The following is a 25,748-nucleotide window of genomic DNA, read 5'->3' as shown; positions in this document are numbered from 1 at the left end:
TTTACATTATCAGTGAAAATACCCTATAAGTTTTTTTGCAAACTGATCGTTTTTGAGCACTGCCACTAATTTGTTTACATGTTTTCCATTTCTGGCAGGCACCACCTTTATGCATTTTCCCAGTTTGACAACTTTCACAATAACTTTATGTATACATATTCGTATCTATATGTGCATACGTTCCCACGTTCATTAGCTCGTTATATATGCTTACGCAACTTGCGCTTCTTTTCATGCATCCATACATATCAGTGTCGATAATTATTATCATCAACATTGTCATATAATTATCGTACAAACTATATTTATTTATATCTTCTGCTCATTATTGATCACTATAATTATAGACACGTTATAATATCTCAGATCAATCGCAACCTACAGTCATACTCCATAAGTAAAAGAATTTAAATAGAAGTACATTCATACAATGTCATACAAAACTACACTGTGAATATGATTATATATGTATTTCTCATTTGGTATGAGTCATCACAACGGACTTATTGAAAAAATAATTTTTTGTACTTATTTGTAACTAAAAACGGGTCATGATATTTAATTAAATATTGTACAGAAAGAGACTGTCTACATTACATAATGTATCAATGGAATACTTTGAATCAATAAAAATAAAAAATTTGTTTGATATCAAAATTAAACTATCGATTTTCTATGGCAGTAAACAATTTAATATTTACATAGTTTGCAAATTTTTAAATAAAATTCTTTCGAATTTTGTGGATTTGTAATTCTAAAGATCTTTATATAAAATTTCCTGTATAAAATAAATCCTGACTGATATTAATCAATTTACGATAAACGCATATTGTATATAGGAAGTCTAATTATACCACTTTTGTTGTATATCTCCCTGAGCTTATTAAGTAAAAGTATAAATACAATTTTTTATATTATCAAAATGAAAGATCATTATTTTCTTGGAAGTATCTTTATTATAAGTTGTATTTAATACTCTCCCTCCCTTCTGTTAAAAGAATTAGCATGTACAAATTTAAATTTAATTTAGTAGTTATATGTAATATATTAAATGTATCTTATCTTATACAACACAAAACTGTTGCTTTTAAAACTAAGATCTATATTATATTTATTAATGAGATATTAATATATGAAAAACGAATATATTGTAATATAAAAATTGACTTTATGAATAAGAGAGTGTTGCTGTCTAGAGATATTAAATCTATTATTAAATGGATATTTCTGCTCTCTGTCCATCTCTATTTAAATTTTGTAGGTTTTTACAAGTTATTTGCGAAGTAAACAAATATAATAAAATTATTAGAAACATTAGGAAACCACAGCAATCATATATATGTATATATATATTAAAAAATTATATGAAGCTCAGAGAGATAAAATATTATGATATCATTAAGTATAATCATGAAGTAATCAACTCACAAAAGCAGATATAAGATTTGTTATGCCAATGCAATTTGTAGTATTTAATCATGTCATATAAGATTAGTAAACTATAAGAGATATTTTAATATCTAATGTTAAATAAGAAATATAAAAAATATTTTAGATCGGATTAAAAGTAAAAGAGAAATAAAATAATTAAAATTAATTGAGATTAAATATGTATAATACATTATGTCAAATAATTTTCACTATTTGTTAATAAAACTACATTAACTGCACAGATATACAAGATTTATACATACATGACTTAAAGTTTTCAGCATAAGACAATTTTGACATAAAAAAGTTTTAATTAATAAATGAACTAAACACATAAATTATTATTATTGGACTAGAAACGTAAGACATAATGAAACTTATTGAACAATAATAATTAATTCTTCTCTTTATGTATGTTTTTAAAATACATATTTCTCCTTTTAAATTAATTAAGTGTGTCTGCAAAAGTCTTATTAATCAAGCCATTTAGTAATTAATTTACTTTGTTATTCCAAAGCAGCATCTGACTTTATCGCATATGTATTAGAAATTGTATTTCAAAAATGATGTAAAAACATCCTACAACATTTAGATCATGTTCACTGATTCTATCTATCGTGTCACTTTAGAAGCTTCAATTTTAAATTATTAGTTTTTCTGCATTACCATTTATAATTATGTAGTATGAATCAGAAAACAACTATGCTTTTGTGTTGCGCTTAAAGCTTTATAGCAATTTAATGAGATCAGAATTAATTCTTTGTCAACTAAAATTTGAATACAAAATATGGATTCTTAAAACAAATAAACCTTTAAAACCACACATTATGGTTTATAAAGCCAATTATTTATAAAGCATACATAATCAGATCTTCGATAAGCGGAATTATTGCTAAAAACCAACCACGACCTTCTTTTAAAAATATCTTACTCTCCTAAATATGCAACAATGATATATTCATATCATTCAATTACTGTAAAATATATAGAATGAAACGAATTACCTCCTAATTACTAATGTAGTTAAAAAAATAATTAGGTATGCAAATAATACAATAAATCAGAATCTTTTAAAGAATGCCATATACATGTATGTATAGGTATCTTAAAGAACTATAATACACTATAAAATAGAAAGTTTCACGTTTCTGTAAACAATCTATTTTATGCAAACCAAGTTTACTATCCTTCAATATAGATATAGTTAGTTTTAAACTGAAAATATATTCCAATATACATAACAAGCCTCAAACTGACAATACATGTACTTAAAGTTTCTTATACTTATTTTCATTGTGCATGAAGTAACAATAAAATTGGTAGTACTAAAAGTACCATGCTAGTAAATAGTAAATACTGATATTATTTAGCATTTAACACTGTGCCAACATAGTAGCGTAAGAAGTTCCATTTAACAGATAACTGACTATGTAGTTTATATAAATATTGATATTTTGTAAATACAAAGAGCACAATACAAAAGATCCTTAAAAACAGAATTGCATGTTAGTGATATATAAACAAAATTATATTCTACTACATATATTCACAATCATTCCCGAATGATCGTATAATTTCTTTATAAAACATGATACAATTTTTAGTCATTAATTTCAATACATATTTGTGAAAGTGCAACTAGCTTTTACCAACCAGTTTGTGCTAATTACCAAAAGAGATTCAAAATCTGTACTTGAATAAAAATAAATTGAATTTGATTCAAATTACTTTTTCTAGTAAAATTATGTAAAATGCTAAAAAACAAATTTATCAATATTGACAATATTGGATTCAGATATACAAAAAATGTACAAAATCTTACCTTAAAAACAAAAAAAGGAAAGATAAATCTAATTTAAGTAATATGTATAATTTTATGTGTATAAAATGTTACACATTATTTTTAATTTGTTTCATGAAATTCGAAATACAATACAAAGTACAAATTAATAAATAATATCTTTAACTTATTTATAATAAAATAAAAACTTTTAATTTATTTCTGTCTAATCATCTTTCTCGATAATAGCAGCAGAATTTAATCTTATAATACAGCAAACATTTTCTTTATCGTTTTTATATGAGGCGAAAACTAGCTTTCAAACTGGGAATAACAAATTACATTTCGTTTCTTGACTGATTTCTCACAGTGTGCACCATGTATCACAAATACTTGGTCAGTCCAGATAATATTATTATGGACCAATCATTCAGAGTAAATACTAAACGATGTCCATTCTCAAATTGTTAATGTACAGATGTGTCTAAATAATGCATTTGCTAATAAAATATACAAAATGTATGGAATATACATGATCTCAGGGCTAAATGCGATAATTTGCGCTCCTATTTTTTTGTTTCTTTTTTAAAAACAAATTATTTCAGAGATGACGCTGATGGATAAGTGCATGTACTGGAAGTTGTCTACCCCTTTGATACCTCTGACAACGGCCCATACTCAGATCATGACATTCATACACATTAGCCACAGCACCGCGTGATGAAGAAAAGTTAGTTGATTCAACTGAGTATGAAGCAGAGATATCAAAGGGTTCCTCCAGTTATTCCATCGGATGGTGACGTCCTCCACACATTCCACAGGACGTGCCACACCAATGAACAGCTCTTAGTGGAGGATAAATCCACAAGCAAGGAACGATCAGTGATAATAATGCCAAACCAAACCATCTGCGTCCACATCCTTCTTCTGTACTACAGCTGCACAATTCAATATTGATTTATAATGTATTCTTAGCTATGTCTTGATAATCATCCCAAAAGTAAATAATAACGATTTATTTAATGAATAACTATCGAATACATTATAGATATCAAAAACCTACATTTGAAAGCTTCTTTATGATACAACTGAGAAAGTAGTTCTAAAGAATAAAAAAAAATAGCTTAGACAAACATATCAGCAAAAATTTTACTCACCTGCAAGGATTTTGGGTAAAATCACCTTCAGCATCACTCATACAGTGGTATAACATACCCTGAGCACAAGACAGACACGAAATTTTTGCGATTCCTCGTCTAATAGGATCAGGTGCGTATTCACAAGACCCCCTAGGATTGTGCTGCTCTGTGTACAGCTCTTGGCAATGTTTACATCGTAATCGGATATTACGTTTCATAGTATTTTTAGAAGGTTGGGATACTATAATATCTGGTTTCTTCAAAGAACTGCCGGTATTATGTCTATTTAATCGGTCTCCTTTATGATCACCGATGATGGGATATAAATATTCATGATTAAGCGTTGTGAGCTGCACATAAGAGTAGCTATCTGATCCAACATCTTCAGTTGATGCCAAAGGATGCTGAGATGGTGGCACTTTTATAGATGGTCCACCAATATAATGAATAGGTTTATGTGAATCAGGAAGATCTGAACACTGGGAATGATAATTGGACAGTCGTACTATTCCATGAGGTGTATCCGATGAGGGACGTGGTTCTGGTGGTTCCACAGGTAAATTTAAAGTCTGTGAAATAAATTCAATTTTAAATGTGTTGATATATCTTATCTATTTCTTTTCAAAATAACATACCATAAAAACATCTTCATCCCCAACATCTAACGAGTTGCCATATAATGTGGTATTGGCCAACCCTGAATTATAGAAAATATATTGTTAAAACCTTATTTGAAGTAAACATTTATAAGTTAATATTTAAAATAACGTTGGTATCCTTACCATTTGTACATTCCACAAAAAGTAGCAGAAGAATAAAATTAATAAAAATTTATGTCATTATATTGTAAGATATATTAATTCTATCGTTATAATGGAAGTAGATGCTATAGTTAAATTAACAATTTACCTTCTAACAATTCTTCAACAGCTGTGCGAACACCTTTATCAAAAGCTCTTGCATCTGCAGCTGTTTGAAATGTTAATCCAAACTTTTTCTCTCCTGTCCTCCAGTGATGGAAAGTTGGCATTACCTTATTATATTCGAAATCTTTTTTAATTGTACAGCTAAGAACAACCTAGGAAAAGAAAATAACTCTGTATCATATTTTACAACAAATACACATACTACAATATATTTAAATTATTAATAAATATATTTATATATATATATTACTGATTGATCAGTGATGCGTTTCCCATAAATAAGGTATTCATGCATCTTCTCAGTTGCACCAGGTGGAGAACTGTTAGAAGATCCATGACTTTGGGTATTAGTAACACTTGTAGTTGATACAGGTTGTATACTGCTAGTAATAGAGACAGTCGTAGTAGAAATACCAGATGCATTGGTATTATTAGACTGATGTCCACCTGAAGAAGTTGGTCTTCGTCTAACCGAAACATTTGCTAAACCACCGCCACTTAGAGGAACCCAACCACCTGAACTATCATCCCTTGTCATTACCTGGGCACGAACCCTCACCAAATAGTTACCACTAAAAATAAAATTTTAAGAAATTACAAAGTAACCACTAATTAACAATAACACTTTTTAACATAAACATATTTATTAGAAATTGCTTAAAAAATTTCTTAGAAAAATATTTAAAACTTACATATATTATTTAATGCAAAATAAAAGCATATTTATGGCGTTTTATATTATTATTTTTTTATCACGAACAAAACTAATAATATATTTAAATATTAATTAACAATATTACACAGCTGTATAAAGAATTTGTTTCTGTCACATAAGGTTTATAGGAAATGAAATTTTATTCATAAATTTACACTTGGTAAGAAATATTGGAACTAATAAAAGATCGAGATTGGTTTAAAGATATCGTAAAAACGCGCAAGACCGATATGTACGCGAAAGCGAAGAATCGCTATTATGTACGAGATAGCAGATGTTACGCGCTGACATCGATTTAATGAATGAACGGTCACCCCTACACGGACAGAGGATAACACACCAACACTTGAATCGAAATCATACGTTTACTCGTGTAAATTTTTATAGGTGTTCAGCGATCATGACACGTTTCTAAGAAGGGAAGAATCGTTTGAAGGATCATGTAAAATTTGAGGAAATTGAAATGCAATGATTGATAAGTGTCGAAAATGTTGACAGGAGAATGAGTAGGACGAGGTCAGGCAGAACTGTCAGGTGCCGCACTGTAAACGTGATATCAAAGGAGCACAAAACTTAAGCCATAGTCACGGACATTTCAGGTTTCGGAGCGGAACAATCGTCAGAAAGTATCACAGACATTGTAATATTACTTACTCCTCTGACGCCTCTGTCATGGTTCGAGCTGTCGAAGCCTTTACTCAATGCCCACTTTTTCCCACACTTCACCATTTTCGTTGCATTGAAAAGACATTCGGCCACGATTCTGTTTATGGAGCTTTTTTAGGCTAGTGCCAACCACAGGAAGCGCCCTAGTCCTCCTCCCTCTCGCATTCCCCGTAGAGTTCATCCCCACGCCCGACTCGAACTCGCAGTCCACGCCTGCTCCCTTTAGGTTTTACCGACCGTCGCTTTCGTTTCGAAAACATCTCTTTTTCTGTATCTTCTCCAATACATCTTCCACAATTGAAATATCAATCATTTTGCCAAAATATAACCGTACCGTATAATTTCTTTCGTTCCTATTTTTCACTGAAATCACAAAAAACTATACTGGCCAAAAACTCGCGCATCGACATTCACCCCGTAAAATTGACTAACTATATGCTAGCTATCGACGCTTTTACAATGAAAGCTACCGGTCTGCGCAACAGGATTCATTCATCGATGCTGCCCATACAGTCTTGTTAATAATTAAGCGCGCTAACGTCTCTATGGCGGACAATGTACGTTTAAGTTACTCATGATCCTGCGAAATTACTTTATTACTTATCAAATATTTCACTATAATCCTTATCCTCTTTTATTGTATAATTTTATCATGCTTTAAGCCTTTGAATTCTCGTGTGACATTATTTTTCCATAAAATTTACATAAAAATTATTTTGCATTATAATTTCCTGACTTTCTGATAAAAATCTCTTATAAATTGTTACATATTTATCTCATTTTATTAAACGATTTCCTATATTATATCAAACATTAACGAATAATACTTACACGTTATTTTTAACTTTATATTTCAATAAATTGTAGTTTAGCAATTAATGTACATTACAGGATATTACCATATATATAATAATGTCATATAATCTAATAATGAGTTATTTATTTTATAAAACGCGGTATTGACTTTGTTACTTCTATCGGTTGGTATATCCTTATTTAAATACGTCCCTGAACTTGAGGCGTTCATTTTCCAGTACATTTATCTAGTCGATGTTAAACCGTAATTATGAATCGATAATAGAACAAATTTTTATTATATGTACCATATAATGCTTGATTTGTTTTATAGATACAGAATTCAATGATATTTAAAAAACGTTTAAAAACTAATATACATACATGTATATGTATATATGCTATTTTCATAAAGAAGCTCAAGGAAAAATGTCAGTAATTTTAGTAGCGTGTTATATTAATAAAGTAACTGAATAAATGAAAATATCGATTTTATAGAATAATTCAAATAAAAAACAAAAGTGAAACTAAAACACTTGAAGTATTATAAAATAAATGAAAAAGATGTTTATTAATTTAATTAATTTGCTTTTTAAATTAAATATATCTAAATAATTTTCAGACGTATAAAACTTTTAAACACTATATTTCATAATTGTTAAAAAAAAAGATGTCTATAAAGTATATTTAAAATACGATAAACAATGAAAATAAACAGTATACAACAATATACAAATTCACGAAACAAATGTTAAATTATAGTAATATAATTTTAAACAACTCCTTAATTTATTTTTAAAAAATTAACTAATTATTACAATTAATGATCGATAAGTGTTGACGAAGTGAAACATACATACATTACTTCATTCTCATACTCCCACGCGTAGAAAGAAACATTGATCCATATTTTTCTTTAGTTAAGTCATTTTATGTGTGTTTATTTTACACAAAACATGTACTGTGTAATATACTTTATCACGTAAAATATCAGAAAAGTTTTAGAAGTATGTTATATCTGAGATATTAAAACTTCTATTTGTACCGCGTTGCATTATCAGTTACATTCGGGAAAACGTCTTTTTAAGTATTTCCGGTACTAAAAAGTTACTGGTATAGGATTTAACATGGATCTAACCATGGATCTAAGTTATCGGAGGTTAACTTTTAACAAATAGCGATGCAGAAAACATAGGGAAATTTGACGGGACGATATGAAGAAATGTTGCATCAAATAGGTACAAGTCACTAAATCTATTGAAATTGGTAAATTTTCAAACACAAGATTACTTAAATCACGTTAAAATTGTTTTAGAAAATATAAATTTAAATAATACGAGTGACCATGAAAATATGTTGACATTCGTGATGTTCGTACTAAATTTTATAAATATGTAGTGACTAAAGTAAATAACAACTAAATGAATAAATGCAAACCGGCATATTTTAGAATCTGGAAATAATCGAGAGACGTTTACAGTGATATACAACTTGCTTATTTTTCCGGCAATTAACTTAATATTAATATGGCTGGCAATTTTTGGCAAAGTTCACATCAGTAAGATATTCTCATAAGCTCTTATTTTGCAACTTTATTTCATAATACAAATAAATACTTCATGCTTTTAGTCAACAATGGCTTCTAGATAAACAGGATTTAGTGCGAGAACGACAACATGATCTTTCAATTTTCACAGAAGAAGAATATCAAAAATTATTCATCTTTTTTTCTAATCGTAAGCTAAATGTTCGATTAGCCAATTAATCCAAAATGTTGTCAATGTGACTTAATATTGCGAAGATTAGGGAATATTGTTATACCATGAGTTCAATGTAACTGTATTTGTATCATTTATATACATCACGTGCTTATATATCTGTTTATTAAATAATTTAAATAAGTATTTTCTGTACTTTTTCAGTAATACAAGTATTGGGTGAACAGTTGAAGCTAAGACAACAAGTTATAGCCACAGCAACTGTTTATTTTAAAAGATTTTATGCTCGCAACAGCTTAAAGTGTATAGATCCTTTATTACTAGCACCTACATCAGTTTTTCTAGCTTCAAAGGTAGAAGAATTTGGAGTTATTTCTCACAATAGATTAATTGCAGCTTGTCAAACTGTAGGTATGTAATTGTATGTATACTATATATAATAAATAGAATAAGATAAATATCGAATGAAATAAGTCTATATCAAAGAAAAGAAATATGTGATGATTTAAGATAGTTATTATTATATATTTCAGTAAAAAATAAATTCAATTATGCCTATTCACAAGAATTTCCTTATCGTGGAAGCCATATCTCAGAATGTGAATTTTATCTTCTGGAACACCTAGATTGTTGTTTAATAGTATATCAACCATATCGACCTTTACTAATCCTCATTCAAGATGTAGGGCCAGATGAACAATTACTTACATTGGCTTGGCGTATAATTAATGATAGTTTACGTACAGATGTATGTTTATTATATCCACCACACCAAATAGCTATTGGTAGGAAAATATAAAGAGTACTTTAATAATAGGATGTATTATACCTTTTATATTATGATATATCATTGAAAATATTTTTAGGATGTTTACAAATAGCTTGTGTCATATTACAAAAAGATTTAAAAGCATGGTTTGCTGAATTAAATGCTGATATGGAAAAAATTCAAGAGATTGCACGTTACATCATTAATTTATATGAACTATGGAAAACATACGATGAAAAGAAAGAAATTCAAAGTTTATTATCTAAAATGCCAAAACCTACACCATCACCACCACAGCACTGACAGCAAGTTCTTTTATCATCTAATATTTGGGACTGATACTCTATACAAAAAATTGAATATCTTTTCTTTCATTAAACAAATTTAAATTACATACAAATGAATTGATTTATTTTGTGTATTAATTTTTGAATATTCCATCACATTTTTACATTATCTTTTTAAACAAAGCTATGATAAATAAAAATTATCTTGTATATTTTATCAAAATCATTTATATTTTATTAAATAGAAAATAAGTTTCAAAATTATAAATATTGTGTACAAGCGGGTAATCTGTAACTATATAATAAGAACAAAATTAGTTTCTCATTAAAAATCTCAATATACAATATGTATTTGCTTACATAATTTATTACGACGAATTGTTAATTTTTAGTTGGCAATGGTTAAACTTCTTCATTAAAATAACCTGAGATGTTAATAAATAATTGATACAAACTGATAAAAATTGATCATATTTATTTTTCGCCTTAAATGACTTAGATTTTTATATTCTTACACATTTTTGTTTTTCATTTATAATATTTAAATTTATACTTTATACACTTTATGGCATATAACAAAATATTTAATGAATCATTTATCTTACAAATATTAAAAATGAAAAAATAATTATAATTGAAAAGGAAATTTTACTATATGAATTGTTTGTAAACAGTAGTTTTCTAGCACTATTCTTGCTGTACTAACTGGAACCTTTGGAATATCGTTTCCAAAATTTTTTTACGTCGTCATGACCTGCTTTCGTAACTACTATAGTCCGTTTCCTACAAAAACAAAATATTTCATACTCTAAGCATTTGTTTATTTAATTCTTAAAAAATATATATAAATAAAATATTTAATATAGAAACAAACCTTTCGTTTTGCCAAATTAGTACTCCAGTAGAAAGAGCATGATCTCTAAGCACTTCAAAATCAGTTTGAGAAAGAAACTGACTATATAAAACTCCTTCACTAAATATGAATCTATTTCTTTCATTTTCCCATAATTTAATTTGATCTACTATAGTTGGTGGTAAAACTGGAGGACCTGCTTCTATCATTTTACCATGAGCATGTTGCTGCAAATAACTGTTGATATAGCAGAGTTCAAATTAACTGTTTACTTTGATAGTTTATTATATATATATATATTTATATAAGAATTATTTCAATAAAGACATACCCTACAATTTGGGCAGCAGTAATTCCACTTTTCAGAGCTTGACGTACAGAATCTCTTGTTAATATTGACACAACTAGGTTTGGAAACCTATAAACAAAATAGTTTAAGCTTTTATATGAGTGTCAATCAATAGGGAGTGAATTTGACTTCTTCAAATACATACCTATATAACATCTCACAAAATAATCCAAGTAAAGCTACTTGTAAATTCGAGTTTGTATAAGCATATACTCTGTAATTTGTTTCAACAACAATGTAACCCTCCTTCTCTGGATCTCTAGACAATGGTTTATTTTGTCCAGTTGCAATATTTAATGCTAATCTTGTGGGATAAAATCTAAACATATTCATTGAATATAACGTTATTATTTATCTTAAATAATTAAAACTATTTTAATAAAAAGAAATGTTACATTTTACCTTCCAGCTTTTCGTTTTCTTTGATAAACCAAACCAAATTCTCTTAAATGTTGTAAAAATGTTGACAGACCTTCGGACATTCCTTCAGTACTATAATCTTTACCAAGTGTCGAGAAATTTAATTGAAATAAAAAAGTAAGACATTCAACTAGGTCAAGTCCTCTTGCTTCTATTGTATCTAGGTATTGTAAAATAAAATACCACACCTATAATGTATTTAAAGTAATAAATATAGCATAAAATTTACACATTTTTACTTTTATTTGGTAAATTTAATCTTAGTTTACTAACAGTATTAGAAGAGGTAATTTTGTTTAGGTACCTGCGATGCAGTTTCCAATAACAAAAATTGAAAACCTGCTTGTGTAATAACTGGGCTTCCATCAGCTTCATCTCGCTTCATCAAGCCAGCATGTAAAAGAATTCTAACAGCATCAGCAGATATACCTATAATGTAAAATAATAATAATTATTCATATCAAAGTTCTAAAAAGATATATTTTCAATAGATTACCTTCTTGCTGTTGTGAACCAACCATGTAATGTAAAACACATTCCCACCTTTCTAATGCATATGAATCTAAAAATGCAACATCTCTAGGTTTACTATCAGTTTCTAATTGGTTCGACATTGTCCATGGTTTTCCACCTCCCAAAAGAACGATTTTTAAGTTTTTCTTGAATGTAGTATTTAAAATCCATCCAGGTAGTCCACCTGGTATTGATGCTTCTTTCCATACATTTAGTTCATTTAGTATCAAAACTACTTTTTGATGTTCCTCAAAATGAAGTTTAGAACACCAAGAGGCAATAACTGCTTGAGGTACAGGTTGTTCAACAAATAATAATCGCATAACATAATGTTTTGCTATTACTGGCAATTCCCGAAACACAGCCAAGCAAATTGGAGGATTATGATATAATTTGTTTAATACTTCTGGTGGACGTGATTTTAAATATTCTTGAAGATTTTTACATTGCAATCCAGCTGGCCGTAACAAGTTTTTTCCACTTATTGTATTTGACATTTTTTATATTTAATGAAGAATTATATATAATATCGAGTAATACTTGTATTTATATTTATTATATTTAATATAAAAAAAATATCTTTTATTTGTATTTTATTTTAAGTATAAAGATATATTTATATTTATCCTTTTACATAGATAATAATATAAACTATCTTAACAAATCACACAAATAATATTATACCTTATATAAACATTACATTGCGTATGACAACTACAAAATTAATATCTACAATCTCGTATCTTTTCTACAATTCACCGTCCACCTTTCTCGCGGTGCTTAACACACTTAATAGCTTGGTTTAAGACATAACATAAAACATATAAAAGATACGCAAATTCATTTTAAATATTATTTTATTTCTCTTTAACCTTATTGGTTACAAAAGTAAGCAATTTCATATTTTTACGTACTTCAGGAAATTATGATTATAGCTAAATTATTAGGTCAAAAATAAAATTCTAACAAAAGTAATATAACAATTACGTTTATTTTTTATATGTAATAAACTTGGAATCATAAACTATAGACTGTAAGTTATGTTGTGTGATCTTTCCAAGGTTTTGGGGAATTTAGCGCGGTTACAGCCTGTAATTGTTCGCGTTACAACTTCAAACAATTCGAAAACTAACTCAACGTTTGAATGAAAAAATAAACAACTAGAAAGATTAACTTGAAAAATAATTTATATTTAAAAATGAATATTTATAATAGATTGACTACTTTAACAAAGATTTGCGCTTTAATAAAATTTATTTAGACTCTGAGCTCAGCATGACAGCTCTAACGGTTCAACATTCTAACGATTTTCTCTGTTTTTAGGTTGCAGAGTAGCCCATTTATCTGTTGATTAGCCAATTTATTTGTTGTTCAATAAGATAAATTCTTATTAACTAATGCTAATAAACATCAATTTGATTGGAGTTTACAATATTAGAAAGCGAGCGATTTATGCCTTGGCAATGTTCTTTCCCACGGTCATGAAAATAAATGCGAAATTTGAGAGTGATCACAGTTGTTACTGATAAATTATTTTGACATTTAATAAATAAATTTGTTAAATAACTTTTGTTCGTTGCCTCGACTACGCTACTGTACAGTTAAATTCGCAGCGCTAGAATTTACCCTATTATCATACAAGATATTCACGTTAGAGGGAACCACAAATCTATACCAATTTATAATAGTTACATGCAACTAGTTATAAATTGGAAGTAGTGCATTTTGTATTTGAGTAGTGGTATGTTATATCAAATATCATGTAATACTGAATACAAAATATATAAGTACATACTTCATACAACAATAAAAGAAGTATTGCACTGTGTATACTAACCTTTATAGAATATGATTTTGTAATGTCATAACAAAATGTATTCGATATGTAAAAGTACTCATCCGGCTACAGGAGTAGAGCACGCAATAACGTGTTACTTCTTTAATCGTTCAGAAAAATGTCTCGCAGTAGCCGGCGCAAATATTATTAGAATATTTCGTTTAATTCCAGATGTGGATATAACGAAGAAAGAAAAATACACAGGTATATTCAACTAATTATTTGTTATTTGAAAAGAAACAGATTAAGTAGCGTAGTTAAATATTACTTTTTTTTAGAATCGCGTCCACCGAAAATGAAATTAGAATGTTTATCTCAATATACTTTACACGGAAATGTAATGTCAATGCAAGCTGTAACTCTTGTTGGATCTCAAAGAGATTCTCTTTTGTTAAGCTTTCGTGATGCAAAATTATCAGTTGTAGAGTATGATCAAGATACACATGACCTTAGAACAGTATCTCTACATTACTTTGAAGAAGAAGAAATACGGGTAATTAACATTGTTAAAAAATATTTAAAACTTATATGTTTCAAAATATAGGATAAATTGCAAATCCAAGACATGACATAATTATTTGTATCATTTTTTTAGGATGGGTGGACAAATCATCACCATATTCCAATAGTTAGAGTAGATCCTGAAGGTAGATGTGCAGTAATGTTAATATATGGTAGAAAATTAGTTGTCTTACCTTTCAAGAAGGATCCAAGTCTTGATGATGGAGATTTATTAGATAATTCAAAAGCGTTATCCAATAAAACTCCTATATTATCATCATATATGATTGTACTAAAAAGCTTAGAAGAGAAAATGGATAACATAATAGATTTACAATTTTTACATGGTTATTATGAACCAACATTATTAATATTATATGAACCAGTAAGGACATTTTCTGGGTAAGATTTTAAATATGTTTAATTGAACTTGTTTGATTCAATTTTTAATAAAATAATAAATATAATGTAAAATTTTAGACGTATTGCAGTTAGACAAGATACTTGTGCTATGGTTGCAATATCATTAAATATTCAACAAAGAGTACACCCTATAATTTGGTCTGTGTCAAATTTACCATTTGATTGCTATCAAGCAGTACCAGTGAAGAAACCGCTTGGTGGTACTTTAATTATGGCAGTCAATTCTCTTATTTATTTAAATCAAAGTATACCACCTTATGGAGTATCCCTAAATAGTCTAGCAGAAACCAGTACAAATTTTCCATTAAGTTGGTATTAAATAATATATATTTCAAAATACAGCTAAATTTATTAATATTTTATTAATATTTATTAATATCTTATTATTATTATAGAACCACAAGAAGGAGTAAAAATAAGCTTAGAAGGTTCACAAGTTGCATTTATATCTTCAGATCGTTTAGTCATTTCATTAAAAAGTGGAGAATTGTATGTGTTATCCTTATTTGCGGATAGTATGCGTTCGGTGAGAGGTTTCCATTTTGACAAAGCTGCAGCAAGTGTATTAACATCATGTGTAAGCATAACGTAATTTAATTTAATTTTATATACTTTATATAAAAACATCTTTCCCTGTATAAAATATCATAAAACTTAGGTGTGCATGTGTGAAGATAATTATCTGTTTCTGGGATCTCGTCTTGGTAACTCCCTATTATTAAGATTTACTGAAAAAGAACCAGAAAATTTACAAAATACGAATGAGAACGAAATAATACTCGAAGAAAATGAGACTGAAGAAACTCCAGCAAAAAAAATAAAACAAGATTTCATAGGAGATTGGATGGCATCTGATGTATTAGATATAAAAGATCCAGAAGAATTAGAAGTGTATGGAAGTGAGAGAGAAACGCATACTTCCATCCAGATCACATCATATATATTTGAAGTATTTTTATATATTATGACAAATAACTGATTGAAAACAATAAAGTATTACAAACGTGCACTTAAATTCTTGCAGGTATGTGATAGTTTGTTAAATATTGGTCCATGTGGCAACATATCTATGGGTGAACCAGCTTTTCTATCAGAAGAATTTTCACATAGTCAAGATCCTGATGTTGAACTTGTTACAACTTCTGGATACGGTAAAAATGGGGCACTTTGTGTCCTTCAACGTTCTATTCGGCCTCAAGTAAATAATTGTTTTATACTTTGAATAATTTGTGAATTATTTAAATTCAAATATTTTACAAGATATGATAAAAATACTGTTTACGTTTAAAACAGGTTGTTACTACATTTGAATTGCCAGGATGTGAAGATATGTGGACTGTTATTGGTACATTAAATAACGATGAACAAATAAGACCAGAAGCAGAAGGAAGCCATGCTTTTTTAATTCTAAGTCAAGAAGATTCAACAATGGTACTATACTTTCTATGTAGCCATAATTTTTAGTTTCTAAATATAGTAATATATTGTTTAAGATTAAAATATCTTATATTTAGATACTGCAAACTGGTCAAGAAATTAATGAAGTAGATCAAAGTGGATTCAGTACACAAGGAAGTACAATATTTGCTGGAAATCTTGGTGCAAATAGATACATAGTGCAAGTTACTCAAATGGGTGTACGCCTTCTACAAGGAATTGAACAGGTACATACAATGTTATTCCAATTGTACTTAAATATAAATATTCATATCACAATTACAGATTCAACACATGCCCATAGATCTTGGATGCCCAATTGTACATGCAAGCTGTGCAGATCCTTATGTGACATTACTTTCCGAAGATGGACAAGTCATGTTATTGACTCTAAGAGAAGGGCGCGGAACTGCAAAATTGCATGCTCAAGCAGCCAATTTATTATTCGTAAGTTTATAACGCTATTATGTGTTTACTATTGTTCTATTGTAGTATTTGATTAACTCTCTTATTTTATCCAAATTTTAGCGTCCTCAAATAGAAGCATTATGTGCTTATAGAGATGTTAGCGGAATATTTACAACACAATTACCTGAAAATGTAGAAGATGAAGCACCTGAAGAAGAACACAATATAGAAGAACCACCTATTGTTGGTAATATTGATAATGAAGATGATCTACTGTATGGTGATGCACCAGCTTTTCAAATGCCTACACCATCACATACTAAAACATCTGAAGGGGTATCTAAAAGAACTCCTTGGTAAGTTTATTTCAATTCAAAGTTATTCACTAATATTATATTAAATAACATATACATGTCGGAGATGAAAGGACATCGGAGCCTTCCCTTTGGAACTTCGGGAAAATCTCTTAACTCCGTAATCTAGATTCTATCATAGGCGTAATTAAACAATTGTCGTCATTCGATCCGATTGTATTTGTTCGAGATCTGTGATAATGAGCTTGGGCTCAAGGCCCAGCCAGTCGCCGAACGTAGCCGCGGTCACGGGATAAACGTTTTTACCTAACAGAGGTGTGGAGTAATTCTATAGCTCTCGTTAAAAGAAATAGTTGTAGACACGCGACAGTAAACATTCCAACGGTTTCTGTCCCGTGGCTCGCCACACGCAGATCCTATTCTTCGGGTATGATGGTTACCAGATGCCGACGCGTCTCCACAGTACGTGATCAGCTAGCCCGAGGGCCATTATAAACACTAAGATCTAGTTACCTAAAGTCCTTCAAACAGACAAACAGTCTTTGTCCCAACTATGGGAAGATAGGGGAGATCTATTTTTTTTCAACGCACGACGTCTCCCACTAGCAACTTTCCCTCGAGGGCGGCTAGCATCTTTTTCTAACCACCGATATGGAGATTGACCAATTAGCAGCAACGCCAATTTCCCTTACTTTCTGAACGAAGGCTTTTTTCGACGAATCCGATGATCTCGTGTCCTTAGACACACTCCATATAGTTTTCCTCTGTGGCATCGTTGGGACGGAAAGTCATTCTTTCTCGCGGTCCCATCGACGAATAGAGTAACACTTTACGATCAGTGAATATTACGCGTCCGACTTAGATTTTGTGAGCACGTTCATCTATCATCCCGTCGACCGCGGATTCGTTATTGAACCTAGGATCATTGTCATTAGTTTCTCGAGTATCTAATTACCACGGTTACTTGTCCAATTCTATAATAATCGTATTTGCACTAGTCAATGTCTTCACAACGACAATGTATAATCCAAACGAAGTTTCGTTTCACGCCCCGAACTCTAATTCTAATGTAAACCCGACATACATATACATATTATTACATAACATATTTAAAATATTCAATTCAATATGTTATATTCTCTTCATATTAAAATATAAATTTAAATATATAAAATAAACTATAGATTTAAATATTCTTGACATACATAGGTGGCAAAAACATTTACAAGAGATAAAACCAACATATTGGTTATTAGTATATAGAGATAGCGGAACGCTAGAAATTTATTCTCTTCCTGACTTACGCTTATCCTATCTTATCCGCAATTTTGGATATGGACAATATGTGTTACATGATAGTATGGAATCTACAACATTACAAACAACGCCTGTAAATGAAATTCCTAATCCTGAAATGCAGGTATTGTAAATAATTTAATTGAATTTAATATTATATTTTAACATACATATAAAATTAAATAAAAAATATAATTAATTAATTAACTATGAATTGATTAAATAACATATAATTAGGTGCGAGAAATTTTAATGGTAGCATTGGGTCATCATGGAAATAGGCCAATGCTGTTAGTACGACTTGATTCTGAACTTCAGATTTATCAAGCATATAGATATCCAAAAGGTCATTTAAAATTAAGATTTAAAAAATTAGATCATGGTATAATACCAGGACAGTTAAGGTATATATATATTTTTTAATTGTAGTGTTTTTATTTTCATGATTTGTAATTATTAATTTCCTTCATAGACCAAAACCAAGGGATGAGGATATACCTATGATGAATGAAACTCGACATTGCATGATGCGTTATTTTAGTAATATCGCTGGATACAATGGTGTATTTATTTGCAGTGATTATCCTCATTGGATATTTCTTACAGGACGTGGTGAATTACGTACTCATCCAATGGGTATTGATGGTCCTGTTACCTCATTTGCACCTTTTAATAATATAAATTGTCCACAAGGATTTCTATATTTCAATAGAAAGGTATCATTATTCAAATTAATATAATTTATATTTTTTATTATTACGATTAATAATTATTATCTATTATAATTACTAAAATTGAGTTAGAGTGTAGGTGTACATTTTACATTTTAATTTTAGGAAGAATTGAGAATATGTGTTTTACCAACTCATTTATCATATGATGCTCCATGGCCTGTTAGAAAAGTACCATTACGATGTACACCACATTTTGTTACATATCATCTTGAAAGTAAAACTTACTGTGTCATAACAAGTATAGCTGAACCACTTAAAAGTTATTATAGATTCAATGGTGAAGATAAGGTATAAATAAAAGCATCTAAACATCTAAAATAACATCGCGAAAATAAAAATAACATTTTTGTTATTATTTTTAAGGAATTTACAGAAGAAGAACGACCAGAACGATTTATTTACCCTTCACAAGAACAATTTTCAATAGTATTGTTTTCACCTGTTTCATGGGAAACTATTCCCAATACTAAAATTGAACTTGATCAGTGGGAACATGTTACTTGTTTAAAGAACGTTTCTCTAGCTTATGAAGGTACACGATCTGGTTTAAAAGGTTACATAGTATTGGGAACAAATTATAATTATGGTGAAGATATTACAAGCAGAGGAAGGGTGAATTTTACTTTTATATGAAATGCATTAAATATGTATTGGATTTTATTTAGAGATTTATTTTATAGATACTTATATTCGATATAATTGAAGTTGTACCTGAACCTGGTCAACCTTTAACAAAAAATAGATTCAAACAAATTTATGCAAAAGAACAAAAAGGTCCGATTACTGCAATTACACAAGTATCTGGCTTTCTAGTGTCAGCAGTTGGCCAAAAAATTTATATTTGGCAATTGAAAGATAATGATCTTGTTGGGGTTGCTTTCATAGATACACAAATTTACATTCATCAAATGTTAAGCATTAAAAGCTTAATTTTAATAGCTGATGTATATAAATCTATTAGTTTATTAAGATTTCAAGAAGAATATAGAACATTATCTCTTGTCAGTAGAGTAAGTACAAGTGTTTTTATAATTTTGTATTTCTTCAGTAGGGAAATTTTTAAGAGAATATCTTTTTCAGGATTTCAGGCCAGCTGAAGTTTATACTATTGAATATTTAATTGACAATACTAATTTAGGATTTCTTGTGGCTGATGGTGAAAGTAATATGGCTTTATTTATGTATCAACCAGAATCGCGAGAAAGTCTTGGAGGACAAAAACTAATTAGAAAAGCTGATTTTCATCTTGGACAAAAAGTAAACACATTTTTTCGTATAAAATGCAGAGTTTCAGATCCAGCAAATGATAAAAAGCATTTCTCTGGTGCAGATAAAAGACATGTTACTATGTATGGTGAGTTCAACTTAAAAAATTTTCACACTTAAATATTTAAATAAATTTGTAACAATTTTATTTTGTTAGCATCACTTGATGGTAGTCTTGGTTATATTTTACCCGTACCAGAAAAAACATATAGAAGATTACTTATGTTACAAAATGTTCTGGTAACACACATTTGCCACATTGCTGGTTTAAATCCCAAAGCATATCGGTAATTATTATATTAAAAGAGGTTATTTATTAACATTTAAATAATAAATATTTGTTACAATTCATTATTTTTTATTTTTTTAGTACTTATAAAAGTCATATTCGAACTCAAGGTAATCCTGCAAGGGGTATTATTGATGGTGACTTAGTCTGGCGTTATCTTTATTTACCTAACAATGAAAAGATAGACGTAGCAAAAAAGATTGGAACACGTGTACAAGAAATAATAGAAGATCTTACGGAGATAGATCGACAAACAGCTCATTTTTAAGATAGTGCCTTTTCATCATTTCAAAAGAAGAATATTTTAAAGATTCTTCCATTTGGTTCTTGAATGGTGAAAAATTTAACTGAAAGAATATTTTTCCTATTCTAAATAATAATAGTTACTTATATTTATACTTTTCATAAAACATACATGGTTAAATTAAGATTTTTGTAAACATAGTTGAAATTTAAATATAAATCATTATAACGAATGTGAGTGTATATAAATACATTAACTAAATGAATTTTGTACAGATCATGAATGTAATGTTTTTTAACTTGCTAAATTCACGAGTTATTTTGTCAAGGAAACGTATACAATATTAATTTAGGCAATAAATTTTTATAAAAATTGAAGTACATTTAAAATCTTTTCTATATTTCTATAACTTGGTATACCCTCAAAACGAATTCGAATTAAAATTTAAAATATACAATGGAATCAGCAGTACAGGAACTTGCAACTCAACCAAGTCGAGAATCTATTAAACAAAGTATTATGTTACGACGATTAACGAGATTTGAATCTGCACGATGTATGTATAATTTATAGATTATAGGTATATAAAATATTATACATTACTATGAGAGGGGAAGCTTGATTTTACATAGATAAAAATGTATAGGTGTGTAAAAATGTATGTACTGCAACATTATATTGATCAAACAATTATTGAGTGCTGATCTCATATATGTATGTATGTATACAAAAGACTGTAAATAAAATATAGTTTACCATATAACTTTTATGTACGAGATACAAAAATATAATGGCGCAATGTAATATATTGCTTTATTATTACTATTATTATTTAATTTCTACTGTTTGCTTATTGTAATTTTATGTTATACATTTTTCATATATTTTCATATTTAACACATACTTTTTATACAGTGCCAGTTTTAGAACCAACATTGCTGGAGAAAAGACTGTGCGAAATATTTGATATATTTGATACTGCAAAGACTGGTGAAATAGACGTTAGAGATTTGGGAACCATTATTAGGGCATTAGGATGTATTATTACCGAAGCAGAATTACAAGAAATACAAGTTGAAGTGGAAGATGTAGTAAACAATTGTGTGCCATTAAATAAGTTTCTAGAACATATGTCTAAAGCTATTAATGAACGCAAGTAAGTTTCTTATAAATTTTAGTTTTACTAAAAATAAAAAATTGTGACTTGTGGTATTTACATTCTTGATATATATATATAATCTCAAAGCTATTAATTTTGAATTTCTATTTAGATTTAAACCAGCAGAACCAGAAGATTTATTAAAAGCTTTCCAATTATTAGATCCCGAAAATCGAGGATATATTATGCGAGAAGATCTAGAAAAAGCAATGATGGAAATTGGAGAACCATTTTCAAAGGAAGAAATAAGTAACATGATGGCTATTGCATGTGATCCACAAACAAGAAAAATTAATTATGAACATTATATTAACTTACTGCTCGTATGTATTGATACCTTTTAATATATGCTATTATATTTATAATTTTATTACATAATACCTACCACAAAAAATGGTGAAACTGTTATATTCAAATTTAGATATAAATGAATTGAAATTAAAATGTGTAATTAAAATAAAATATAGAATATTCTTCTATACTTTTTATACATAGGTAAAAATACCTGATGAGATCAATGTATATTCCATTGTGGATGCATTGGATGCTGCTAAATTAGAAGTCATGCCTAAAAAACCTAGATTGGACAGTCTTTTATTAACTTACCAAACACTTGTTTAACACTAATTTGATCAATACAGTTGTATAATTTATTGAATTAACAATTTATTAAAGGAAGTACAATTTATTAAAAAAAGGTGTTAGTATTAAAATAATTGTAAAAGTATAAAACATATTTCTTATTCTTTCTTTAAAAGAACATGTTTAAAAGGACTTTCACCTTGTATGCATGTATTATTATATATATAATACATATCACAAAATTTTAATTTTACAAGTTAGAAAATATCGGTAGATCACCTTTGGTAGCTTGTGATACAGCGGCAGTTATAAAATCTTCACTTAGAAGCATACTTTGATTATACATAGCCTGTTAAAATATAATTTAAAAAAGATGTATAAATATATATATAAAAATAATTGTTATTGCAGGTGGAAAAATATTGAAGCTTACAATATGATCCAAACCCTCCTGAACAGAATGATCTCTTGAATAAATTAAACTTAATTTTGAACCTTGCACTGCAACTGGACTTTTATTTGCTATCTCTTCTGCAAGTGCAAGTGAGCTATTTAATAAACTAAAAAGAAAAAGATATATCTTTAACTGAATTACTTATTCTCAAAAATAGCAAGAATCAAGATCTCATTATCTTGTTACTTGTATAAAATATAAACATTTTTTACCTTTCTTGATTATCAAGTAAACAACTCACAAAACCTTGTTGTAAAGCTTCAGTAGCTGAAAATTTCCTTGCAGTATAAACAAGTTCTCTTACTAAACTGTCAGAACCTATAATTTTTTGAAATCTTTGCAATGTACCAACATCAGCAGCCATTCCAAAAGCAACTTCTTTTATTTGAAACCATGCATCTGAAGAACAATAGCGAATATCTGCTGCAGATATCATATCTACACCACCTCCAATGCATGCACCATGTATGGCTGCAATCACTGGCTTTGGGCACTAGAAGATAATTTAAAAAAAAGAAGGAAAGGGAATATTAATAAACGCTGCATAAGTAATTGAAAATTATCATACATGTCATACAACCTTTTCTATTGCAGTAAAACTTTTTTGATACTCTTTGATCCTTAATTGTAGAATTTTGCATTTTCGTGCAATATCTTCATGTTTTGCCAAATCTTGACCAAATTTCATTACATCTTGTAGGTCAATACCTACAACATTTGTCTAGTATTAAATTCTTTTTCAGCTATATTGAATATTTATAAAATGAAATATAATACCTGCACAGAATGTTTTGCCAGCACCTGACAGAATTATTACTCTACATTCTGGTTCTGAAGCTAGTTGATCGAAACAAATCTTAAATTCTCTGTACAGTCACCAAAATAAATATATTAAACCTCAGATGTAACTAAATTAAGATTTAATAGAAATATATACCTCCACATAGTATCATTTAGCGCATTAAGCTTTTCAGGCCTATTTAACTGTACCATATAAATCCATTTTTTGGGTACTGATATTGTTAAAGTCTCATATTTATCAAGACTTTTGATATTAGAATAATTCATTTTATAAGCGTGTTGAATTCCTAAAAAAGTCATATATTGTAGCTCAACATTCTTAAAAAAAACACCTGTTACTATGAGCAGATCAAAGTACTAAGTTAAAATTATAATTTATATGTTGATAGTTTAAAAAGTAACTAAACTTATTAGTCCGTTGTATAATTAATAGAAATTAATAATTAATGATAATTAATAGAATTATAATATGCTCTTACGTGTTTTTACAACGTTTCCTAAACAATAGCGTGTCGTATTTAGTAGAGCCATACTTGTAAAATAACACGGCAAGAATAAAGAGTAATAATTATTAATTTTACATTTTATAACTATTTGTTACAGATTTATGGTGATTTTCAAGAAACGAGAACATGGGTTGGTACTCGCGGAGCGCTGATCTGCACTGCTTGTCGAAATAAGGGAAATATTCAAATGAAAATCTTTCGTTTTACTGAAATGAGTAACTTTTATTTGTAAGACCACTATAATAATTTTTACAAGTAGTTTTGTACAGTGCCTGTTTACGTATTAATTGACAAAAGTAAAACCAGATTGGAAGCCATTATAGCACATGCATGTTGTTGCAAAGTTAGCTAACGCATTGTTGATTGTTACATTTGCATGTAGCAACGATCCTGTGATACTTCGGATTTGCTTGATTCCAAACTTCGGAATCTCCAAGTTCTAATTTTTCCATTGCCGTACTACGCATCGAACCTCTGGACAGTTTCCATATATATTTTATTTAAAATATTTGTACGTGGTTGACAACATTGCAAGGATACATGTCAATCTTTTTAGATTACTAAAGCTATATGTAAGACAAGGATACATTCACGCGATAACGTAACATGCTTTTAGAGATTTATACATATAATTTAAATATGAAATTCAGTCTCTTGATATATTACACGTTTCGTCTTTACAATGTTACGTTTTGTTTTGGATTTTTTCAGGAAAAAGGTACGTGGATTGATGCTTGTGACTCAAATGATTTAAAAGGATTGACGTTTCTAAACGATCGTTTATTCCAACTTGTACTGAAAAGAGTTAATGCTTAAAAGTAAAAAATTGAATTGAATTTAGAATCCAACTTTATTTATCAAAAAATATCAAGAAATTCGGATTGTTAGTTCATGCGTTAATAAATAATCTAAAGTTGCAACTCAAGTCCTGAGAAAGACTATACAAAAGTTGTCGAGGATAAGATAACAAGAAATTGTATTAAGAAATTTGAACTATTAATTATTAACAATAATAAATAGTTTAAAGCCAGTTTGCAAAGTATTTATCTGTCTTCCGAGTCAGTGCCATCCTTTATCCGGCCACTTTCGGCGATTACATGGTTGGACAAATGTACAATTTTTCATTTGCGTACACA

General features: G+C 28.9%; 6 protein-coding genes across 11 annotated transcripts; 3 read left to right on the top strand and 3 right to left on the bottom strand.

The window, feature by feature from the left end:
• Window positions 1-3,773: 3,773 nt before the first annotated feature.
• LOC117210420 (sprouty-related, EVH1 domain-containing protein 1) lies at window positions 3,774-8,444 on the bottom strand. Of its 3 annotated transcripts, XM_033453421.1 has the most exons (8): window positions 8,313-8,444; window positions 6,646-7,020; window positions 5,527-5,848; window positions 5,260-5,428; window positions 5,133-5,144; window positions 4,986-5,047; window positions 4,369-4,919; window positions 3,774-4,149 (listed from the first exon to the last, which is right to left on the bottom strand). In XM_033453421.1, exons 2-8 carry the CDS (start codon window positions 6,663-6,665, stop codon window positions 3,993-3,995), a joined length of 1,293 nt encoding a protein of 430 aa, XP_033309312.1. In that variant the 5' UTR covers window positions 6,666-7,020; window positions 8,313-8,444; the 3' UTR covers window positions 3,774-3,992. The 3 variants fall into 3 exon arrangements, with proteins under 3 accessions (XP_033309312.1, XP_033309314.1, XP_033309315.1); XM_033453423.1 differs by lacking the exon at window positions 5,133-5,144 and having other exon boundaries at window positions 3,993-4,149; XM_033453424.1 differs by lacking the exon at window positions 5,133-5,144 and having other exon boundaries at window positions 3,993-4,149; window positions 4,986-5,011.
• Window positions 8,445-8,702: 258 nt separating this feature from the next.
• LOC117210421 (cyclin-C) lies at window positions 8,703-10,371 on the top strand. Its single transcript, XM_033453425.1, has 5 exons — window positions 8,703-9,010; window positions 9,082-9,188; window positions 9,375-9,581; window positions 9,704-9,955; window positions 10,037-10,371. The coding sequence occupies exons 1-5, from the start codon at window positions 8,979-8,981 to the stop codon at window positions 10,240-10,242; spliced, it is 804 nt and encodes a 267-aa protein (XP_033309316.1). The 5' UTR covers window positions 8,703-8,978; the 3' UTR covers window positions 10,243-10,371.
• Window positions 10,372-10,771: 400 nt separating this feature from the next.
• LOC117210403 (general transcription factor IIH subunit 4) lies at window positions 10,772-12,938 on the bottom strand. 2 transcript variants are annotated; one of them, XM_033453398.1, is made up of 7 exons: window positions 12,345-12,936; window positions 12,153-12,277; window positions 11,831-12,036; window positions 11,574-11,747; window positions 11,411-11,497; window positions 11,101-11,316; window positions 10,772-11,009 (listed from the first exon to the last, which is right to left on the bottom strand). In XM_033453398.1, the coding sequence occupies exons 1-7, from the start codon at window positions 12,856-12,858 to the stop codon at window positions 10,928-10,930; spliced, it is 1,404 nt and encodes a 467-aa protein (XP_033309289.1). In that variant the 5' UTR covers window positions 12,859-12,936; the 3' UTR covers window positions 10,772-10,927. The 2 variants fall into 2 exon arrangements, with proteins under 2 accessions (XP_033309289.1, XP_033309290.1); XM_033453399.1 differs by lacking the exon at window positions 10,772-11,009 and having other exon boundaries at window positions 11,141-11,306; window positions 12,345-12,938.
• Window positions 12,939-14,233: 1,295 nt separating this feature from the next.
• On the top strand, window positions 14,234-21,134 carry LOC117210402 (cleavage and polyadenylation specificity factor subunit 1). Its single transcript, XM_033453397.1, has 20 exons — window positions 14,234-14,402; window positions 14,477-14,691; window positions 14,794-15,101; window positions 15,180-15,430; window positions 15,518-15,699; window positions 15,781-16,071; window positions 16,147-16,320; window positions 16,416-16,553; window positions 16,637-16,786; window positions 16,845-17,006; window positions 17,088-17,323; window positions 18,491-18,701; window positions 18,815-18,981; window positions 19,050-19,293; window positions 19,414-19,599; window positions 19,675-19,923; window positions 19,992-20,321; window positions 20,392-20,665; window positions 20,735-20,864; window positions 20,948-21,134. Exons 1-20 carry the CDS (start codon window positions 14,234-14,236, stop codon window positions 21,132-21,134), a joined length of 4,254 nt encoding a protein of 1,417 aa, XP_033309288.1.
• On the top strand, window positions 21,130-23,389 carry LOC117210405 (dynein regulatory complex protein 8-like). Of its 3 annotated transcripts, none has more exons than XM_033453402.1 (4): window positions 21,130-21,910; window positions 22,026-22,266; window positions 22,382-22,592; window positions 22,765-22,890. In XM_033453402.1, the coding sequence occupies exons 1-4, from the start codon at window positions 21,901-21,903 to the stop codon at window positions 22,888-22,890; spliced, it is 588 nt and encodes a 195-aa protein (XP_033309293.1). In that variant the 5' UTR covers window positions 21,130-21,900. The 3 variants fall into 3 exon arrangements, 2 of the variants coding, with proteins under 2 accessions (XP_033309293.1, XP_033309294.1); XR_004488103.1 differs by lacking the exon at window positions 21,130-21,910 and adding an exon at window positions 23,263-23,353 and having other exon boundaries at window positions 21,950-22,266; window positions 22,765-22,969; XM_033453403.1 differs by lacking the exons at window positions 21,130-21,910; window positions 22,765-22,890 and adding an exon at window positions 23,263-23,389 and having other exon boundaries at window positions 21,950-22,266.
• Window positions 23,043-24,701, bottom strand: LOC117210404 (delta(3,5)-Delta(2,4)-dienoyl-CoA isomerase, mitochondrial). Its single transcript, XM_033453400.1, has 7 exons — window positions 24,586-24,701; window positions 24,243-24,393; window positions 24,083-24,171; window positions 23,886-24,013; window positions 23,518-23,798; window positions 23,285-23,411; window positions 23,043-23,200 (listed from the first exon to the last, which is right to left on the bottom strand). Exons 1-7 carry the CDS (start codon window positions 24,635-24,637, stop codon window positions 23,102-23,104), a joined length of 927 nt encoding a protein of 308 aa, XP_033309291.1. The 5' UTR covers window positions 24,638-24,701; the 3' UTR covers window positions 23,043-23,101.
• Window positions 24,702-25,748: the final 1,047 nt, after the last annotated feature.

The sequence above is a fragment of the Bombus bifarius genome, unplaced genomic scaffold (genome assembly GCF_011952205.1).
Source record: "Bombus bifarius isolate JDL3187 unplaced genomic scaffold, Bbif_JDL3187 scf7180000008203, whole genome shotgun sequence".
Taxonomy (NCBI): Eukaryota; Metazoa; Arthropoda; class Insecta; order Hymenoptera; family Apidae; genus Bombus; species Bombus bifarius.
This window is presented reverse-complemented; position numbering and strand designations above follow the sequence as displayed.

Excerpts from the sequence above, each read along its gene's own strand:
- LOC117210420 (XM_033453421.1), bottom strand. The coding sequence starts at position 6,665 with ATGACAGAGGCGTCAGAGGA. Across the intron at positions 4,920-4,985 it reads GGGATGAAGATGTTTTTATG|ACTTTAAATTTACCTGTGGA; the intron begins GTATGTTATTTT and ends TTTATTTCACAG. Across the intron at positions 4,150-4,368 it reads TTTACCCAAAATCCTTGCAG|CTGTAGTACAGAAGAAGGAT; the intron begins GTGAGTAAAATT and ends TGAATTGTGCAG.
- LOC117210421 (XM_033453425.1), top strand. The coding sequence starts at position 8,979 with ATGGCTGGCAATTTTTGGCAAAGTTCACATCA. Across the intron at positions 9,011-9,081 it reads TTTTGGCAAAGTTCACATCA|TCAACAATGGCTTCTAGATA; the intron begins GTAAGATATTCT and ends TCATGCTTTTAG. Across the intron at positions 9,956-10,036 it reads ACCACACCAAATAGCTATTG|GATGTTTACAAATAGCTTGT; the intron begins GTAGGAAAATAT and ends AAATATTTTTAG.
- LOC117210403 (XM_033453398.1), bottom strand. The coding sequence starts at position 12,858 with ATGTCAAATACAATAAGTGGAAAAAACTTGTTACGGCCAGCTGGATTG. Across the intron at positions 11,748-11,830 it reads AGAAAACGAAAAGCTGGAAG|ATTTTATCCCACAAGATTAG; the intron begins GTAAAATGTAAC and ends GAATATGTTTAG. Across the intron at positions 11,010-11,100 it reads CTAATTTGGCAAAACGAAAG|GAAACGGACTATAGTAGTTA; the intron begins GTTTGTTTCTAT and ends TTGTTTTTGTAG.
- LOC117210402 (XM_033453397.1), top strand. The coding sequence starts at position 14,234 with ATGTATTCGATATGTAAAAGTACTCATCCGGCTACAGGAGTAGAGCAC. Across the intron at positions 14,692-14,793 it reads TTGAAGAAGAAGAAATACGG|GATGGGTGGACAAATCATCA; the intron begins GTAATTAACATT and ends TCATTTTTTTAG. Across the intron at positions 17,007-17,087 it reads AAGCAGCCAATTTATTATTC|CGTCCTCAAATAGAAGCATT; the intron begins GTAAGTTTATAA and ends TCCAAATTTTAG.
- LOC117210405 (XM_033453402.1), top strand. Across the intron at positions 22,267-22,381 it reads AAAGCTATTAATGAACGCAA|ATTTAAACCAGCAGAACCAG; the intron begins GTAAGTTTCTTA and ends ATTTCTATTTAG. Across the intron at positions 22,593-22,764 it reads ATTATATTAACTTACTGCTC|GTAAAAATACCTGATGAGAT; the intron begins GTATGTATTGAT and ends TTTTATACATAG.
- LOC117210404 (XM_033453400.1), bottom strand. The coding sequence starts at position 24,637 with ATGGCTCTACTAAATACGACACGCTATTGTTTAGGAAACGTTGTAAAA. Across the intron at positions 23,799-23,885 it reads GTTTTACTGCAATAGAAAAG|TGCCCAAAGCCAGTGATTGC; the intron begins GTTGTATGACAT and ends ATTATCTTCTAG. Across the intron at positions 23,201-23,284 it reads AGGAGGGTTTGGATCATATT|GCTATGTATAATCAAAGTAT; the intron begins GTAAGCTTCAAT and ends ATATTTTAACAG.